General features: G+C 44.7%; 1 protein-coding gene across 1 annotated transcript; it reads left to right on the plus strand.

Annotated features, from left to right (window-relative positions):
* The first annotated feature begins 943 nt into the window (after positions 1–943).
* LOC148355084 (uncharacterized) lies at positions 944–11307 on the plus strand. Its single transcript, XM_088350199.1, has 4 exons — positions 944–1044; positions 6097–6416; positions 11035–11072; positions 11143–11307. The coding sequence occupies exons 1-4, from the start codon at positions 944–946 to the stop codon at positions 11305–11307; spliced, it is 624 nt and encodes a 207-aa protein (XP_088206325.1).
* The last annotated feature ends 4289 nt before the right edge of the window (positions 11308–15596 follow it).

Here is a 15596-nt window from a genome sequence, read left to right on the forward strand (position 1 = left end):
TGCGTACCTATGGGTCGGACAAAGCATCACGTGGTGTCCAGGGAAAAGCCATAACTTTCTGCCATTTTTGAGACTGAACTTGTGTACTTCATGGCGGCTCGACGGGAAGGGGCTGATGCACGGGTCACTCGGGTCATATGCGTGCGGAAGGCTCGCTGAGGGTTCTGCTCTGGATCCCAGCCTTCTTTGTCCCCATGGTCTTAGGGGGACAAAGGCCATTCAGGTTGCCCCTCTGGGCCCCCTTTTCAGGAAGAAGCGTGTAAAGACAAGAAAGGGAGGGGCGTTTACACCTCTCTTTTAAATGCTGCTGATGTTATCCGTCACCAGAGGCGTTTCCTGTGACTGGTGGGAGTTCCTGTTGATGCTTTTCAAAATGAAGTTGTCAAAATGGTTAATCATATTATTTGTTGATAATAGGGAAAATTTCATACTGACATGCAATGAAATGAATCTCTGGCCCTGAACATGACACACATCTGCAAATCATTCATCTTTTTTTCACAAATTACAGTCTGGGAGTTCAAAACTTTATCATGCAGCTGGAGAGTCTGATCACTTTCTGTGAATGAATGCAATGTCTTTCCACGGGCCCTGTTGTGCATGCTCTTGTGTGCCCTTTCAGGAAAAAGGAAGGGTCTTGTGAACAAATTGTGGGTCTTTGATTGAGTTGGCAAAGTTGGTGTTTGAAAAAGGTTAGGGGAAATGCATTTCTAGCAGGTTAGTGCCATACAGATTTGATAAGGTATACCCCGGATTTTTGTTTTTCGTAAAGGTCCCCCTATGGTGCAGATAATAAGTATTTCCTATCCCTAAAGTTTTTCTGCTCGAATGCAAGAGGTGGGTACACTGACTGCATAAGGGTGGAACATCTACAATGAAAGGGTGAGGTCTTCCTGCAATGCTCATCTTGACATAGGAACCTGAACGTATTATACATACCCTGATGCATGCTTTTATTCTAGAGTGGAAGGTAAAGGCCAAAGGAATGGAGACTTTTTGGCTTGTTTTGGTTATGTTAGCAACAAACTCAATCATCAATGGTGAGTTTTTTAATTTAATGTCTTTATTTAATTTTTTAGGTCTTACATACGTGTCTTGTCACAATGATTACGAGTTGAAGAAGAGCTCGCAAAAATTTGCAATATTGAGGAGTGTTCTTTCTACAGCATTATTAGCAGTACATATTTGGGATGTTTTTTAAAAGTTATATATTATACTTTTTGCTTGGCTTGAGTTTGAAATGTAGTCAATACAGGTATTCGACCCTCAGCACTTATTCGGGTTGCAAATGAGAAGACCCCATGTTGCATGAGTGTTCATTTTTCACTTCAGAAGTGATAAGAATAAGTTCAAACCTTTATAGACTGGACTCTAGATTTCTAACACCATACAGTGTTGAGCAACACAGTATTGATTGATTGATTGATTGATTGATTGATTGATTGGTTAATTGATTGAAAACAATGTGTGTCATTTAACTTATTTTTTAAGTTTTAGTTTTAAAGACATAAGGGGCAAGATTTCCAAAAGCATATTGTGATAGACTTGCTTGCTTGGTTGATTGGAATCAGTGCGTATTCAGACTTTTGAGACTTTTTGTAATGATTGGCTAACAAATAATAATAATAATAATAATAATAATAATAATGCATTTTATTTAAAAGCGCCTTTCAGGCCACCCAAGGACACTGTACAAACAATGAAAGAAAAAAAATACAATTTAAAAAGTTGTAAACGAAATAATAAATAAAAACAAGACATAAAATCATAAAAACATAAGAAATGGAGAAGCTATGTGTTGTAGGCAGTCCTGAACAGGTGTGTTTTTAGACGGGACTTAAAAGTGGAGAGAGGTGTGCAGTTTTGGAGGTCCGGAGGTAGATTGTTCCAAAGCTTGGGAGCAGCGCGACTGAAGGCTCTGGCTCCCATGGTGCTCAGGTGGGCAGGGGGCACTGACAGTCGGAGGGAGGACGAGGATCTGAGGGAGCGAGTGGGGACGTGCACCTGGAGAAGGTCGGACAGGTAAGGAGGAGCCAGGTTGTGAATGGCCATATATGTATATAAGATGAGTTTGTAGCTGATGCGATGCTGAACAGGAAGCCAGTGTAGCTGTTGGAGAACGGGGGTGATGTGCTGCTGGGAAGATGTTTTTGTGATGATGCGAGCAGAGGCGTTTTGAACCAGCTGAATTTTATGGAGGGACTTTTGGGGAAGGCCGAAGAGGAGAGCATTGCAGTAGTCAAGGCGGGATGTGACAAGACTGTGGACGAGAATAGCAGTAGTGCGGGGGGTGAGGGAAGGGCGGAGTCTGGTAATATTGCGGAGGTGGAAATAAGCAGTGCGGGTGATGGTGTTGATATGTGAGTGGAAGGTAAGCATGCTATCCAGGATGACACCCAGACTCTTGACCTGGGGGGAGGGGGACACAAAGGAGCTGTCGATGTTGAGAGAGAAGTTGTTTACTTTGGATAAAGTGGATTTGGTGCCAAGAAGGAGGAATTCTGTTTTATTGGCATTTAATTTAAGAAAGTTTGTTGTGAACCATGTTTTGAGTTCGGAAAGGCAAGAGGTGAGGGAGGGAGGTGGGAGTATGGAGTTTGGTTTGCAGGAGAGGTAGAGTTGGGTGTCATCAGCAAAGCAGTGAAAGTGGATATTAAATTTGCGGAGGATATGACCAAGAGGCAAGAGGTAGACGATGAAGAGAAGAGGACCTAAGACAGATCCCTGGGGTACACCTGTGGTGACTAGGGAGGGCTTTGAGGTGAAGGATTTCAGCTGGACAAACTGAGTGCGGCCAGTGAGATAGGAATGGAACCAACTGAGGGGAGTATGGGTGAGACCAATGGAGGAGAGTCTATTGAGGAGGATAGGGTGAGAGATTGTGTCGAAGGCGGCGCTCAAGTCTAGGAGGATGAGGATGGAGACTAAACCGGAGTCGGATGCTATGAGGAGATCATTTACAATACGGATTAGGGCAGTCTCTGTGCTGTGGCGGGGGCGGAAACCAGACTGAAAGGGCTCATAGAGAGAGTGGAGGGACAGGTGCGAGTGGAGTTGAGCAGCAACAGTTTTTTCAAGGATTTTTGAAATAAATGGAAGGTTGGAGATGGGGCGGAGGTTGTCGAAGTTGTTGGGGTCAGCACCATGTTTTTTAAGTGTAGGAGTAACAGCAGCGGTTTTGAAAAGTGATGGGACAATACCAGAAGAGAGTGAGGAGTGAATAATGGCAGATATGAGAGGAAGCAGGGAAGGGAGGCAGGATTTAACAAGGGATGAAGGGAGGGGATCGAGCTGGCAAGTGGTGGGCTTGGATTTGAGTATGAGGTTGGATAATTCAGCAGTCGTGGGTGGAGCAAAACTGGAGAAGAAGTGACAAGGAGAAGGAAATTCGGATGGGGAGGGAGCAGACAGGTTTTGATGGAGTTGGTGATGAATCTTAAGGATTTTGTGATTGAAGTACTCCATTATGGAGTTGCAGGTTGCTGTGGAGTACAGGTGGAGGGGGAGAGAATTTGGTGGCTGGAGGATTTTGTTCATGACAGAGAAGAGAGTTCTTGAATTTCCTTCGTTGGAAAGGATGAGGCCGGAGTAGTAGCTGGATTTGGTTTGTGCAATTTGGTCCTTGTATTTAGCAGTATGGGTAGTGTACATGTCCTTATGGATGGTGAGGCCGGTTTTCTTATAGAGTCGCTCAAGTTGGCGGTTCTTTGATTTCATTGACCGAAGAGCGGGTGTAAACCAGGGGGCAGATGTGGAGAATGAGGCAGTCCTGGTTTTCAGGGGGGCAAGAGAATTTAGAATATTTGTGAGGCAGGTATTGTAGTGAGTGGTAAGCTCATCCGGGCTTGAAAGAGCTTCTGGGGGTGGGGAACGGTCAATAATGGAGCAGAGGGTGTCAATGTTGATATTTTTGGTATTACGAAAAGAAATGAGACGGGAGGTTTTGACAGTAGAGAGACAGAGTACGGTGTTAAAAGTGAGGAGGACATGATCAGATTCAGGAAAAACGTTGGAAGTGGGCTTGGAAGTAGAGAGGCCAGAGCAGCAAACCAAGTCCAATGTGTGGCCTTTAATGTGGGTGGGGAAGTCAATAAGGCTGTGTATCCCGAGACTCTCCAGGCAGGATGTCTCTGGTGAGTGGCAGGTTGGGGTTGTCCATGTGAATATTGAAATCTCCTAATAAAATTAAATTTGGCGAGAGAGTGGATAAATGTGTAATTAAGCTGGAGAATTCATTGATAAAATCACTATGTGGCTTTGGGGGGCGATAAATTGAAGCAATAATGGTTGGCGTGGGTCCGGGGAGCTTAAACACCAGACATTCAAAGGAAGTCGATGAAGTGACGGAGACAGGCAAGACTTTCCACTTCTCGCGGTGAATTACTTGACTTGAATACACTTATCAGCATACATATAACTAAAGTTGTATCTTGAAGACAGTTGCATTGACACTCAAAGATGTGAACAAATATCGTATAAACATGGTCCAATTGTTAATCTTGGGGGGGCAGCAGCTTCAACGGGAAAGCCCAGGCCTCGCTATCCCTAGCCACTACGTCCAGCTCATCCGTCAGGTTCCCGAGGTGTTCCCCGGGCAGCCTAGAGACATAGTCTCTCCAGCGTTACCTGGGTCATGCCCGTGGCGATGGGACATGCCCAGAAGACTTCTCCAGGAGAGGTTCCAGGGGCATTTGGACCAGACGCCTAAACCACCTCAACTGGCTCCTCTCAACATGGTGGAGCAGCAGCTCCACACTGAGTTCTTCCCTGATGACCAAGCTTCTAAGCCTATCTCTGGGAGTGCCCAGTCACCCTGTGGAGGGAACTCATTTCAGCCGCTTGTGTCTGGGATCTTGTTCATTTAGCCACAACCCGCAATTTGTGACCATTGGTGATGTTCCGAACCTAGTTCAACTCGCTTTGATTTTGGGTCAGCTTCTTCTTCACCACGATGGACTAGCACAGGGTCCGGATGAAGGAAGAAAGTGAACTTATCCGCCTGTCGATCACCGCCCAATTCTGCTCTCATCCGTGAACAAGACCCTGAGATACTTGAACCCCATCACTTAGGGAAGAATCTCTCTCCCCGACCTAGAAAATGTCTTTAACACTTGCAATGTTGTGGTGTAGTCAAGTCAAATCAAGTCAGGTCACAGTTTTTGTAAAGCCCTTAACAACAAAATGTCTCAAAGGACTGCACAGGCCACAATCATCCCCTAGTCTGCAACCAGCATGCAGGCAAGAAAAAACTCAAAACCTCAGCATATGAAAATGAGAAAACTTGAGAAAAGACCACACATGCAGTTATCCTTATATGATGACCACGCTGCAATAGATGTTGCATTGGATACACAAAACATAGTCAATATCAACAATAAAGATAGTATGTAATAGATAGAATTGTTTAAGAAGTACAAGACACCGATAACACAGCTTCCCATCTTAGCCAACTGGCCTGTACTGTTCTAGTCTCATCAGTTCTTGATATCAATAAGGGGGATTTTTGGGTGACTTTGAAAAATGTTTGTATTGAGCCTTCCTCTAAAAATATTATCAGACAATTCAATTACCATGTTGTCAGGATCACACACTGGTGGCACAGAATCAAAGTACAGAAACACACATTCAGACAGTATTATATTCACGAGAAGTTTGACAGTGAGGCAACAGTCTTGGTCCAAGATGCCGCCGAGGGGTCGTTGTTCTAGCAAACCCAAATAGCAAAGAATACAGTCCAAGTGTTTGCCAGGCTGTACTCGTGATCTGTAAGAGCAGGAAAGGGTATGGAATGCTGGAATAAAGAGAGGCTAGGACAAAATTGCTTGGGATGTAACATGCAAGACAACAAACTAGCAAGGAACCAAAGGAGACACTGTACTAATAAAGGGAAAAAACAAATCAAGACAAGTTTTGAAAGGATGAAATTTGCATACCGAAGTGAGTGATCAAATAAGGGAAGGTTGAGCAAGAGAGAGTGAGAGAAAGGGAGGACGTAGAGAAAAGCAGAAGTTGGAGAACAGGATTGTAACACACGTGTAATTATTGGTTTGTTCAACCACTTCTATACACATTGTATTATTTCTGTGCAGGTTACAGCCGACAAGTCCAAGTGTCAGGGATCCTGGGCCATAACATCACTCTGCGGTTCACATTTAGCACCAGCGTCAACAGCAGCAGCCATTTCATAGTTTACAAAGAACACAAAAAGATGGCCGAGTTTAGTCCTTGGAAACAGTCCAAAAAGGAACGTGAATTTGACGTTTACGCAGAAAATTCTTCCGCGGTTTGCCAAATTACAAACCTGACAGTGGATCACAGCGGAATATATAAAGCCACTCATCTTTTGCAAACCGGACCAGCCGAAGAAAGTCATGAAGTAAACCTGATCGTTCAGCGGAGGAAGACAAGCAAAAGCAGTATGATAATAACTTTAACACAAGATAAATTGCAAGTTTGGTCATCTTGCTTTAACCTCAATGTTCAATTTTTTTCCCATAGTTGATCGCGAAGAGCAGTCCAAAAAAAACACCAAACATCCGAAAGAAAATGTTACAAGTGGGAACAACTTTGTACTTTGGGTTCTCCCAGTTGTACTGTTGGCAACGGCATCTCCCTGGTTCTACTGGTGTTGTGTCGAAGTTAGAGGTATGGATCTCACTTACTTATCGCAAAAACGTCAAGTCAGTGTTATTTGTAAAGCCCTTAATCACAAGAAGTCTCAAGGGACTGTACAGACCATTGTTTTAAGTTTTGGGGTAAAAAGAAAACCAAAAAAATGTGTATCCGTCAATTTTTCACTGAAACACTTTCAAACTTATTTTTGTTGCGACTGAGATATTGTGTTTGTTATCATTATTATTTATTTATTCAGTGTTTCTATTTCGCTTTTATTAGGAGTGGAAGTGTATAAAAGACTGATATTGTCATATATATAAATAAATGTATACAAAGTAAATGCATACAAATATATGCCCTACACCTAAATAAACACATAAATAACTTAAATACGTAAATGTATGGCACAAATGCAATATATTCATTCATTTATGACTTTTGTCATTTATTTTGTCATTGATTTATTTTTGTAATTAAGTTCTCATGTATTTTTTTCGGGTATTTTAACACAACAAAATGTTATTCAAATTCAGTGATGGGCGATTCTGTGGCTAGTTTGATAAACATTTGTTTTGTTCTATGTATTGAAAACCTCCTTTTGTGCTTGTTCCCATGATTATTTTGACACTTTTTCTAGGTTACTGGCCTTAAAAACAAACACATTTTCCACATAGACTATATATGCAGACAGGAAACTGACAAATGTCCTAATTACCAGAGGAAGTTAGAACTTTACAAAATGATGCAAAACAAAGTATTGTTAACCGCTATCATAAAGCATAATAGACTATGAGTCTTTGAGAGAAAAGAAGACCATATTTTCCTGCAAACCTCAAAATAAAGAATTAACAACCTAAGTACCGTACTGTACATTGAATAATTGTTATTATGCTATGCAAACATCACAATACTGTAGACTGTTTGAGAATGTCACCAGAAAAATGTCATTGGATAGCAAAACCTAGTGCCTAGCAAAAGTATTGGCCTTCTAAGAACTTTTTGTTATATTGACAAATTTCAGGCTTCAAACTTAAAGCTAAAAAAAAATTAACTTATAAGAAACAACAACATGTGAGACACAATCGTGAAGAGGAACTAAAATATTTCAACATCTCTGTCACGGAATGGAAGGGGTGACCGGACCAGAACGGAGGCAGGAAGCAGGAAGGGAGAACTCAATTGCGTGACGATCCAAAACTGTTATTTACCAAAATAAAAGTTGTCCATAACTCAGGGACAAGACAGAACAAACCGGTTTTAACAAAACGTGCAAACACAGGCTTCTTCCAACTCAACACAACAGGACAAGGCATAACAGAACGGACAATGTGTATATAATGAGCCAGCACCCGCAAAGCCCACAATCCAGCCTTAAATAGCAGACACGCGATTAGTTGAACTGCTTCAGCTGGTGCCCAGGGGGTGGGGCAGACCGGTCACCAAGGCGACCATGACAGAGCCCCCCCCTTTAAGGGACAGCTCCCGAGGTCCCAAAAATAAAAAATTACTACCTCGCGCCCCTGAATGGTTCGACGTTCACGATTGGGGCAATCCCGCTCCCTCCTCCGAACACGCAGGAACGGGGAGAGGCAGGCGCCATCTGCGTCGGGCGGATCGGAATCGGCGCTCGGCAGGGGGGGTCCGGCGGGCAAACTGGACAGGCGAAAACAGACAGGCAGAACCGGCGAGAACAGGACAGTTAAACAAGGGAGTCGGACAGGCAGAATCAGGGGAGTCGGACTCAGGACAGGCAGATTCAGAAGAGTCGGACTCAGGACAGGCAGATTCAGAAGAGTCGGACTCACGACAGGCAGATTCAGAAGAGTCGGACTCAGGACAGGCGGATTCAGAACAGGCAAGACAGGACAGGCGGAATCAGAACAGGCAAGACGGGACAGGCGGAATCAGAACAGGCAAGACAGGACAGGCGGAATCAGAACAGGCAAGACGGGACAGGCGGAATCAGAACAGGCAAGACGGGACAGGCGGAATCAGAACAGGCAAGACGGGACAGGCGGAATCAGAACAGGCAAGACGGGACAGGCGGAATCAGAACAGCAAGACGGGACAGGCGGAATTAGAACAGGCAAGACGGGACAGGCGGAATCAGAACAGGCAAGACGGGACAGGCGGAATCAGAACAGGCAAGACGGGACAGGCGGAATCAGAACAGGCAAGACGGGACAGGCGGAATCAGAACAGGCAAGACAGGACAGGCGGAATCAGAACTGGCAAGACAGGACAGGCGGAATCAGAACAGGCAAGACGGGACAGGCGGAATCAGAACAGGCAAGACGGGACAGGCGGAATCAGAACAGGCAAGACGGGACAGGCGGAATCAGAACAGGCAAGACGGGACAGGCGGAATCAGAACAGGCAAGACGGGACAGGCGGAATCAGAACAGGCAAGACGGGACAGGCGGAATCAGAACAGGCAAGACAGGACAGGCGGAATCAGAACAGGCAAGACAGGACAGGCGGAATCAGAACAGGCAAGAATGGACAAAATCAGTACAGGCAGACTGCAGGCAGGCCGGAGAGTCGAACAGGCAGGCAGGCCGGAGAGTCGAACAGGCAGGCAGGCCGGAGAGTCGAACAGGCAGGCAGGCCGGAGAGTCGAACAGGACAGGCAGGCCGGAGAGTCGAACAGGACAGGCAGGCCGGAGAGTCGAACAGGACAGGCAGGCCGGAGAGTCGAACAGGACAGGCGAAAACAGGACAGGCGGAGTCATACTGGCAGGCAGCATAGTCGGGTTCGGAGTGGCAGGCGGCGGAGTCGGAGTGGCAGGCGGCGGAGTCAGAGTCGGACTGGCAGGCAGCAGAGTCGGAGTCGGACTGGCAGGCGGCAGAGTCGGAGTCGGACTGGCAGGCGGCAGAGTCGGAGTCGGACTGGCAGGCGGCGGAGTCGGAGTCGGACTGGCAGGCGGCGGAGTCGGAGTCGGTCTGGCAGGACGGGGAGTCGGACTGGCAGGACGGGGAGTCGGACTGGCAGGACGGGGAGTCGGACTGGCAGGACGGGGAGTCGGAATGGCAGGCGTCAAATCCTCCCGGGACCCCATTCAAGGCAAAGCATAGGCCACGACGGGCGGGGTCGTGGTTCGAACGGGGAGGGAAGGATACCTCAAAGGGTGCTTGCCAAACGGCGTCCTCCAGCTCTCCCCAAATCGCGCAGGGATCGTTCGCTGAGTTCAAATGTTGGCTGGCTCATTCTGTCACGGAATGGAAGGGGTGACCGGACCAGAATGGAGGCAGGAGGCAGGAAGGGAGAACTCAATTGCGTGACGATCCAAAACTTTTATTTACCAAAATAAAAGTTGTCCATAACTCAGGGACAAGACAGAACAAACAGGTTTTAACAAAACGTGCAAACACAGGCTTCTTCCAACTCAACTAACAGGACAAGGCATAACAGAACGGACAATGTGTATATAATGAGCCAGCACCCGTAAAGCCCACAATCCAGCCTTAAATAGCAGACACGCGATTAGTTGAACTGCTTCAGCTGGTGCCCAGGGGGCGGGGCAGACCGGTCGCCAAGGCGACCATGACAATCTCATATTATATTAAACGAAAAAAACAGGTGTTTCGAAAAATTGGCCCCTGTTCTCTCAGCTCAGCCAATTGACCCAAAAAGTTCCCTGATGACTTCTGAATGATCCAATATGAACCTAAATGACTAACATTGACAGAGTGCAGCTGTTTCATTAAGTCTCAGTTGCTCTGTGATGGGCTAAGCAGTCTGTAAAATGAGACACTGGAGACCAAAGGACACACTGGGCAGACCTTATAGAAGGTTGTGAAAAAGTTTAAAGCAAGAATGGCATAATAGAAGATTTCGCAACATTTACAAATCTCCTGGAGCACATTACGAGTAGTAATATTAAAGTGGAGAGAGCATCAAACCACTGCAAACGTACCAAGAGCAGGTTGTCCATGGAGACACAACCAAGGGACCCATCATTGCATTGGATGGTGTGATGAAAAAAATATATACAATTGAATAGTTGATATTAAGGTGTTAGAATGGCCAAGCCAAAGTCCAGACCTCGAGCCTATAGAGCATTTTTTGAAAGTTCTGAAAAATGTTCTGCACAAACAATCACCTTTAAACCGTAAGGAACTTGATTTGTTTTTTGTAAGGAAGAATGGGCAAATATTTTTGTTTTAAGATGTGCAAAACTGGGCGGTTGAATTACTTTTGCAAGGCACTGTAAATCCCATATGTAATCCCATATATTTTAATTTAATTTGTCCCTGGAAATTCAGTAAGTTAGTTTTCCAAATGTAGAACAAAAGATTCTGCCGATAAAAGAGAAGGCTAATATGAATAAGGACGGCAGCATTAATGTGCAATCATAAACAATAATTATTCAGGTAGTGAATGTTTCCGGATATGCTCAACATATATCCTTTTTTCAGGCAAAACAGGAAAACCAAACTCCTCCTTCTCAACACAGGTGAGAACTCTACAGGATAAAGCAAATACTTTAAGCAAATGCGTAATTTTTACTTTTCTTCTCTTCTTAGTTAGCAAACGCTATGTCAAATAACACCCCTGAGGACAGCTTTACCTACAGTGTCCTGGACATTCCTAATCGAGATACAATGCTGCTGGACATCAGAACAAATGAGACAGAATATGCCACTGTTCACACAACTAGTCATGGTTTAAGAACTGGTCAAATAGATTAAGAAACTACATACAACTGCCATTTTAAACATTATTGATTCTGTAAAAGAAAAAAGAACCAATAATGCTCAAAAACAAAGCTAAATATTTGGAGTTATCGCTGTTTTACTTATCCGGCCCACCTGAGAACAGATCATAAGGATTCTGCCCCATAGCCAAACTGAATTTGACATCCCTGACATACACAGTGCAGTACATACAACATAAGCCTAATTGATATGGGGTTTGTTTGTCTTTTTATTATTTTTCTTTTGTTAAAATCATAAATTTCTAAACTTTAGACAAAAGTTTTTTGTGTGTGTTTTTAGAAACAATTTGCAGGGACACACCAACATTTCTGTCACGGTTGCCATGGCGCCCAATTGGCCCTACCCGTGTGGTGCCATCTGCGGCTTGTTGACAGATTGGCTTCCCTTCAATTTAAGATCATTGCTCTCACTCACCCTTGGTCAGTCCGTCAACAAACCTCTGCAACCGCAAGACTTGGGTTTTTGACTCTGTCCAGTTTCCTGTCCGGTATTGTTCCCAGATGCAAGATGGCGGCGCATACAATGGATGCTGCGGCTCGATGATCTCCAGCAAATCTTCTATTTACTACCGTTCTCTTGTCTTTTTTGCTTTCTTTTTTGGACACATGCATGGCCAAAAAGACTTACAGTAGGGACGAACTTATTCGATTGGTTGGGCGTCTAAATTTCGACTTTTCGGACACTTTTTACACCGCCTATGATATCCCGAACGAGCTTCAAAGAGATCCGGAGTCTTTGTGGACAACTATTCCTCCTACTAAACGACGACAAAGGCGCCGTAAAGACAGGAAACAAAAGCGTGGTTGCCGTGCGGGTAAATGTGTGAAGCGTGCGAAGTCGAAGGAGCAAGAAGGACGCGAAGATGTGACTAATTCCACCATTCATTCCTCGCCGGACAACCGATGCTTTAAACTCAACGCTCACGAACGGCGACATCTTGTGACGATCTCTACAAAGACTACAAAGACTTCAGCTAAGTCAAATGATTCAGCAAAGTTAAAATTTGGTCTTTTAAATATTAGATCGCTTGCTCCTAAAGCATTACTTGTTGATAACATTATTCGTGATTATAAACTTAACTGTATCTGTCTTTGTGAAACTTGGTTACGCCCGGATGAGTTTTTACCGCTAAATTATGCTTCTCCCCCAGACTACGTGAGTAGCCATGTAGCACGCACGTTGAAGAAAGGTGGCTGTGTTGCGCTCATTTCTGAAAAAACGCTCAAATTTAATCCTCGTACCTCTAATAATTACAAGGCGTTTGAGGCTCTTGTTATGCGGTCCTCTCTATTGTCAATTTATGTAATAACTATCTATCACGCACCTGGGCCATACACAACTTTCTTAGATGAATTTGTTGAACTTTTGTCTGAACTAGTAACCTATGCAGACAAAATTATAATTATGGGGGACTTTAACATTCATATGAACTCCCCACTCAGTTCACTTACTGTTGCGTTTCGGTCTCTAATTGATGCATTTGGTTTTAATCAACTGGTTGATTTGCCAACCCATAAAGATGGAAACACGCTAGACTTGGTTCTGACTCGAGGAGTTTTAACCTCAAACATTATGGTGTTACCGTGCACTACCGGTATCTCGGATCATTATTTAGTTACATTTGAGGTGCTAGCTAAATGTAGTGCTAAAAAAGCTGAAGGACTTAGCAGACGCAATATAAGCACTGGCACAGTTTCTGCGCTCTTTGAACTCCTTCCTGGAGCAGTTGCGTCCTTTCCTTCATACAATGGCTCTATTGACTCACTCATGAATGAGTTTAATACTACCCTGGCTAGTGTCCTGGATTCAATAGTGCCCATAAGGCTTAAATCACGTCCTAAAAGACGCACGCCTTGGTTTACTGATGAAACTAGAACCCTTAAACAAGAATGCAGGAAATTGGAAAGAAAATGGCGCGCAACCAAGCTTGAGGTTTTCCATCAAACCTGGTGTGACAGCTTGTTAAAGTATAAAGCGGCCCTTGCCTCTGCAAAATCGGCCTACCTTTCGTAGGTGATTGCGTCACAAAAGAACAATCCCAAAGTCCTTTTTGACACTGTAGCATCGCTTACAAGGCAACAGACTATCGCAGATAGTTCGACCCACTCTGCTCATGACTTAATGGTCTTCTTTACTAAGAAGATTCAATGCATACAGGAAGAAATTGCTAAAGACATTATTAATACAACACATATTAAAGAGCTGAAATCTACAGATGCACGACAGGGTGGCTGTCCAGGGAATTCGTCCAGTTTTAGTGAACTGTCACTTGATGATCTCAAACAGGTGGTGAATGCGGCCAAACCGACAACTTGCCAGTTCGACCCGCTCCCAGGTTCACTTATTAAAGGTCTTTTTGGCGTCCTTGGACCTTCAGTTCTAAATATTATAAACATATCACTCTCCTCAGGTGTAGATCCAGCAGCTTTTAAGTCCGCTGTTATTAAACCCACACTGAAACGACCAAACCTTGACCCAGAAATCTTACGTAATTATAAACCTGTGTCAAACCTACCTTTTCTTTCTAAAGTACTTGAAAAAGTAGTGGCACAGCAGCTGAATGATTTCATATCCGAGAAAAACCTTTTTGAATCTATGCAATCAGGATCCAGGGCTAACCACTCTACTGAGACAGCTCTGATCAAGGTAACAAATGATCTCCTACTGGCAATGGATTGTGGCGCTTCATCACTTTTGCTGCTGCTGGATCTTAGTGCTGCTTTTGACACAGTGCACCACAATTTCCTACTAGAACGGTTGGAAAAATGGATTGGTCTCTCAGGAACCGTCCTCTCATGGTTCAGATCCTACCTCTCAGATAGGACGCACTGTGTTAAATATGGCGAAATGACATCTGAGCCCTTTAGTGTTACCTGTGGTGTTCCGCATTGTTCAGTGCTTGGCCCCCTTCTTTTCAGCATTTACATGCTTCCATTAGGTGATATGATCCGCAAGTACAATATCAGTTTCCACTGCTACGCAGACGACACTCAACTATATCTTCCGTTGGAGGAATCTGCCACACTAAACTGTGGAAATTTGGAGGCCTGCCTCATTGAGATAAAAGAGTGGATGTCACTCAATTTCTTGCGTCTTAGGGCCCGGTCACACAGCCTTTTGCGTCTGTATCGCGGGTAAAATTTTGCGATTTTTTTTTTTTTTTTGCCCGTGGTTGCCCGCGGTAGAAAATGCGCAAAATTGGCCAACCCGCTGTTCATACGTGGTATGCCCGCAAAACAGACGCCGGCGACTGTTCCGCTTCCTCATCGCGCCAGTTCCACGTCCTTTCCGCGTGTGGACCACGGGTATAAAAGCTGCCGAGCCGGGTGGTAGAAATCATAACCGCTCAAGACACAGTCCCGTGAGGATAAAGATTTCAAGCTATGGCACCGAAGAAGAAGCCAATATGTTATTATTGTAATAGTTTTTCATTTTTATTTTATTATATTGTTATGAAATGAAAAGAAATGTCAAGAAATAAAAATGGATTAAGACGAGGTCACTACGGTGACGGGGATCCATGTTCATCCCTTGACGTCTCAAGCACAACTGACGTGTGCTCGGCAAATCGCGCTGTATATATGCGGAGAAAGGCGTTACACGCGTTACACACGCTAATTCACGTGATAACACCGCGATACAGGCGCAGAACAAACGTGCTATGACCGTGCTATGACCGTGCTCCACCCGCGATTACCCGCTAAAATTTCGCGTCCTACCCGCGTGTAACCACGCCCTGGCCGCGGCCGTAGCACGTCGTTCCGCGTCTGTACCGCGTCATTACCTCGTGTGTACCACGTGTGCCGCCCGCGGTTACCCGTGGTCTAAAGTTTTGAGCAGTGCAAAACTTTTTCGCGCGGCCAACCGCGTGTGAATTTCTTGCCGCGTGTAAAGCACGGCTGTATCTCGTCTGTATCGATCTCAAAGCGTCCAACAGCGTCTGCTTCACAGGCAGAAATTTCTGGCCGTGATTCAGCCTCAAGCCGTGAAAGGCTGTGTGACCGGGCCCTTAACTCTGAAATGACCGAAATGTTAGTCATTGGTCCATCTAAATGCCCTGACTTATTCTCAAAAACTGCTGTGAACATTGACAAATGTCACATCACACAGAGTGACTCAGTTAAAAATTTAGGTGTCATATTTGACCCCGATCTATCCTTTGAAACGCATGTAAAGAAAATGACTAGAACCGCTTTCTTCCATCTTCGTAACATTGCTAAAATTCGTTCTATACTGTCTCAGTCGGATGCGGAAATTATAAT

This window comes from Urocampus carinirostris, chromosome 12, assembly GCF_059441175.1.
Source record: "Urocampus carinirostris isolate Australia breed hairy pipefish chromosome 12, RoL_Ucar_1.0, whole genome shotgun sequence".
NCBI lineage: Eukaryota > Metazoa > Chordata > Actinopteri > Syngnathiformes > Syngnathidae > Urocampus > Urocampus carinirostris.

What these genes read in the sequence shown, in the direction of transcription:
- LOC148355084 (XM_088350199.1), top strand. Translation starts at nt 944, where the DNA reads ATGCATGCTTTTATTCTAGAGTGGAAGGTAAAGGCCAAAGGAATGGAG. An exon ending in GAGGAAGACAAGCAAAAGCA is followed by an intron (nt 6,417 to 11,034) that starts GTATGATAATAA and finishes TCCTTTTTTCAG; the next exon opens with GCAAAACAGGAAAACCAAAC. An exon ending in ACTCCTCCTTCTCAACACAG is followed by an intron (nt 11,073 to 11,142) that starts GTGAGAACTCTA and finishes TTCTCTTCTTAG; the next exon opens with TTAGCAAACGCTATGTCAAA.